We start from the raw sequence: 4471 nt of genomic DNA on the forward strand, positions 1-4471 counted from the left end.
GATAGATAGATAGATAGATAGATAGATAGATATCCACAGCTGTTGGTTGTGCCCCGACACCCCCCACCTCCATCTCAACGCTGCCTTTGCTCCGTCTGTTTACCCATATCCAATCAATGCGTGTCGTCATCAGGGGGGGGGCATCACGACGGCTGGCCTATTAAGAATGACAGCTCTGGAGGAAGAGAGAGAGAGAGGGTAAATGGTGATCCCTCCCAGAGCTCCCTCTGCGCACTCTGGAGCGCTCTTCTCTTAGGGTCAGACCGGATTGCATCCCCTCTTTTCCAGAAGCCTCTCCTTCTCCTTGGGACTCAACCCCCACCCCCCTCACCCACCTCCACATCATTACACACACACACCCCATCCAACCTGAAAATCATCGCCTTGGTTTTGACGGCTTGCACTCTCCCGCGAAGTCGAGGTTTTTTAAGTCGTGCTTGTGATGGAAAGCAGAGAGGAGATGGTGATGCTGGCGGAGGGAAGTCAGCTTGGCAAGAGCGGCTCTAATTTGTCGGGAGTCGTCGGGAGCCCCGTGCGAGAACCGCAGGGGAAGCAAGGCCACAGAAGCTGTCTGAGCCCCGGCGCTGCGCCGTACTCCCGGGACAGAGCGGAGGTGGTGATGGAAGAGAGCGCACGGAGGAATATGTGCGCCGATATGAGGCCAGTTGGCACGTCTTCCTCCGGAGAGAGACACCAACGTGATCATCCCCACAAAGACGGCAGCAGCTCTGACACAGAGTCGGACTTCTACGAGGAAATTGATGTCAGCTGCACGCCTGAAAGCATGGACTACCCAACAGCTAAAGGTAGGCTGGGAGCTGCATGCCACTGCGGCTTTTCTGTAAATGCATGGTTGTGCTAATTAAGTTGATTGAATGCCAACGTTGATTATGCCAATCAAAAACATCAGTATGAACACGGACCTTGCATTTATTTAACATGCAATTATCATATCTGAAATGTACAATGAAATCGACATTATAAATAGATCCTCAATAAAATACATTGTAGCATCGTTAACACACAACTGCAGTCGGTGATGCACAGCTGTTCTGTCAAGTGACCAGTGGGACTGGATTCACGCTGAGGTGACACCCACAATCTAACCAGGCATTTCCCCCTCTAAGTTTAACAATGAATCACTTGTACAAAGCAAGTCAGCCTATATTATATTTACTGCACGATGAAGAATGCAGGATTTTATGTAAACCACAAGCAAAAACGTGAAGGGAAAGCCACTAACAGGAATTTGTGATGTGCCTATCTGGAATCATGTAAGGTACAAAGATTTGACACGGTTTGCTGAAAATGTGTTACATCCCACAAAGTATATGCACAAAAATATCCATGTACATATATAGATATTTGTAGCTGCTGTTTGCCTCAAACCAAAAGGATGGCAAGGGGACAAGCATGACAACAATACAACCTCATTATTCATCATTGTAGTCTACTAAAATAGTCCAACGTAGGCCTCTTGAAAATATTAATAATAAAAATATTAGCTGGTAGTACAAAATGAAGACCCGAGCTATGTCTGGAAGGCCCTTAATAAATAAAGTGAAACAGTTAGCCTACTACCTTTTAGGAAAACAGCTCATTAAATATGAAACGAATGGAATAAATACCAGTTTCAATTTTGTTTTATTGTTTTTTAATTGTATGTTAATTATATCTGATGAATTATTCTCCATACTGATTCAGGTCGAAATGGGGATTCTCCGGGTCACCCGAGTGAGACTGGTGCTGACCCGTGTAACATGGTCCCGGGTCCTGGTTCCCTGTCCTATGCAGCGGATCAGATTCGCCGGTACCGGACAGCGTTCACCCGGGAGCAAATCGCACGGCTGGAGAAGGAATTTTACCGGGAGAACTACGTGTCTAGGCCACGGAGATGCGAACTGGCGGCCGCCTTAAATCTACCTGAAACCACAATCAAGGTAAGATGTGTCTCGAAGGAGCAGAGCTGGCCTTTAAATGTGCATAGAGCCTCACATTTAGTTATCTTGTATGTAGAAAACTCCATCAAAACAAGAGTGCCGCAAAACTGTTGTTTAAAATAAATTATTCCCCAAAGGTCAGTTTTAGATATACAGAAAATATACCACATAAATCCAGCCAAAGGCCAAGAATAGCTCATAACCAACTAGTAAGAATTTATAACCTGCAGCTAACAGTCTACTGGGAACAGAGGCCTGGATTTTAAAATGTATTTTTCTTCAACTGGCACAAGAACAAGTACAAATTATAATCGTAGTATTTTTTACAATAAAATGTCATTATCCATTCAAAAATCAAAAAAACTGCGTAAAACCACTGAGCTACATGTCCGCTTTTGTTATTGTTGTTTGTCTTTGTCTCACTGGGCGTTGTGGTTAATATTTGACTCGGTGTGTCTCTGTCCCAGGTGTGGTTTCAGAATCGCAGGATGAAAGACAAGCGCCAGCGTCTGGCCATGACGTGGCCTCACCCCGCCGACCCGGCCTTCTACACCTACATGATGAGCCACGCGGCAGCCACGGGGAACCTGCCCTACCCCTTTCCATCCCACCTGCCGCTACCTTACTACTCCCATCTGGGTGTCGGAGCTGGCGCGGCTCCGGCTGCCACCCCTTTCTCCAACCCCCTGCGCTCCCTTGACAGTTTCCGGATGCTGTCTCACCCCTACCAGAGGCCGGACCTCCTGTGCGCCTTCAGACACCCCTCCCTGTACCCGGGTCCAACCCACGGCCTCGGTCCCGGAGGAAGCCCCTGCTCCTGTCTGGCCTGTCACTCAAGTCAATCCAACGGTATCTCCACCAGGCCATCGGGTTCGGACTTCGCTTGCTCCCCAACTAGCAGGACTGACGCTTTTGTCACTTTCACGCCTTCAGTGCTCAGCAAATCCTCATCTGTGACAATAGACCAGAGGGAAGAAGTGCCTCTGACCAGATAAAACCAAAACAAACCCGCTCTTGTTCTATATTGCCTTTACCATAAGCTTTTTAACCTAACATATTATATGATCAGGACTAAACAGCATGAAGAGATAGTCTGTAAGCAGTGACAGCCAGTTTAACTTTGGGCAAGATACCTAGCCAGATCTTCAGCTGACGCACAACGGATCTCTAATTACTGAAAAATAATAATCGTATTGCTGAAATAGGAGGGCATGGACACAAAACCAGATTTTTTTTTTTTTTTATAAGATTCATTTGATGTGAGAGAGAGGGGGATCCAGAGAAACGTTTAATTCTCCGTGATGGATTGCGTTACGGTTTTTATCATTACATTTCGTCTCTTTACGCGCTCGCATCGACCTACATGTATTGTTAGTCACGCGAGAATGATGCTTTCCATCTCTCTTTTTAACAAGGGGATTTGACTGCGGCTCATTATAAAGAAGCTCTCCACAACGGGCCGGGCCGAAATGTGCAGATGCTAGGGAAATTAGTAAGTGATGTATATGTACGACCCGGTGAATTTTGAGTGTTGAATTAATGATAATACCAGGAAGAGATCGTTACTGCCAAAAGGTAACAAGGCGCCGGGGGAACGGATTACTACAGCCATCACGGTTTGACAAGGGGGAAAGAGAAGAAGGAGGACCCAGAAGAGGATGGAGAGAGACGGAGAGAGGACAATCAAAATGAATGATAAAAATAATAATAATAGTGAACATTTTTAGGCCATTAAACATTCTTACAGTTAAGGATTGAAGAGCAAGATCTTATAGTTAATGAAAATGTGATTAATATATGCCTATAGGCCTCTTTTTAAATATTTTGTCTTGCCTTGCACTGCTACAGTGGCGCCAGAGAAAGCGGACAAACAAGTGACTGACTATGTATTATTTTATATTTTGTATTTTTATTTTTTTTGGTTGTTTTTGACTTGGTTGTCCTAAACGTCTAACTTGCAATAAACACTGTCAAAGAATCAATGGAGCAATGAGTTATTGTCTTCTAAATACATTTATGATTTATTTGAATAGCAAAGATCCCGAATGCAGAGCTAAGGAATGTCTTCCTAAATGTTACTTTAACTCAAGATAACGGAATAAAATCTAACACGTTTTACCCTATCTCCTTCGGGTCATTTTATTTCGTTTGTAGGCTGTTAAGGATTTTCTATACACACAATTGGTCTACCACCCCCTCCAATAATAACACTAATTTTGTTCTCAAGTGGTCGGTGTCACAACGCCAGAGTGTGACCGCGTATCTCCCGATGGGACCGCTAGATTGACCGTGACAGTTCAGTGGTCCCCGGGCTCCGTTAATGCCACTCATATTTTATCTGCGACCACTTAATAGACACGACAGAATTAGTTGTCTGGAGATATTGGAAACGCAAAAGAGATCGATGATTCGTAGAGGCCTGCCACCAATCAGCGGGATCTTAATTGGCTGCGTTTGACCGGGGCTGCGCAAATTAAAAGAGTTTTCTGAGCGTTATAGGATTGGCGAGGTGCTGTGGCCCGCAGAGACTC

The 4471-nt window shown here is 45.2% G+C and overlaps 1 protein-coding gene across 1 annotated transcript; it reads left to right on the forward strand.

The window, feature by feature from the left end:
- Positions 1–220: 220 nt before the first annotated feature.
- Positions 221–3791, forward strand: evx1 (even-skipped homeobox 1). Its single transcript, XM_032534786.1, has 3 exons — positions 221–806; positions 1705–1940; positions 2408–3791. The coding sequence occupies exons 1-3, from the start codon at positions 443–445 to the stop codon at positions 2933–2935; spliced, it is 1128 nt and encodes a 375-aa protein (XP_032390677.1). The 5' UTR covers positions 221–442; the 3' UTR covers positions 2936–3791.
- The last annotated feature ends 680 nt before the right edge of the window (positions 3792–4471 follow it).

This window comes from Etheostoma spectabile, chromosome 14, assembly GCF_008692095.1.
Source record: "Etheostoma spectabile isolate EspeVRDwgs_2016 chromosome 14, UIUC_Espe_1.0, whole genome shotgun sequence".
Lineage (NCBI taxonomy): Eukaryota > Metazoa > Chordata > Actinopteri > Perciformes > Percidae > Etheostoma > Etheostoma spectabile.

Excerpts from the sequence above, each read along its gene's own strand:
- evx1 (XM_032534786.1), top strand. The coding sequence starts at position 443 with ATGGAAAGCAGAGAGGAGATGGTGATGCTGGCGGAGGGAAGTCAGCTT. Across the intron at positions 807-1,704 it reads GGACTACCCAACAGCTAAAG|GTCGAAATGGGGATTCTCCG; the intron begins GTAGGCTGGGAG and ends ATACTGATTCAG. Across the intron at positions 1,941-2,407 it reads TACCTGAAACCACAATCAAG|GTGTGGTTTCAGAATCGCAG; the intron begins GTAAGATGTGTC and ends TCTCTGTCCCAG.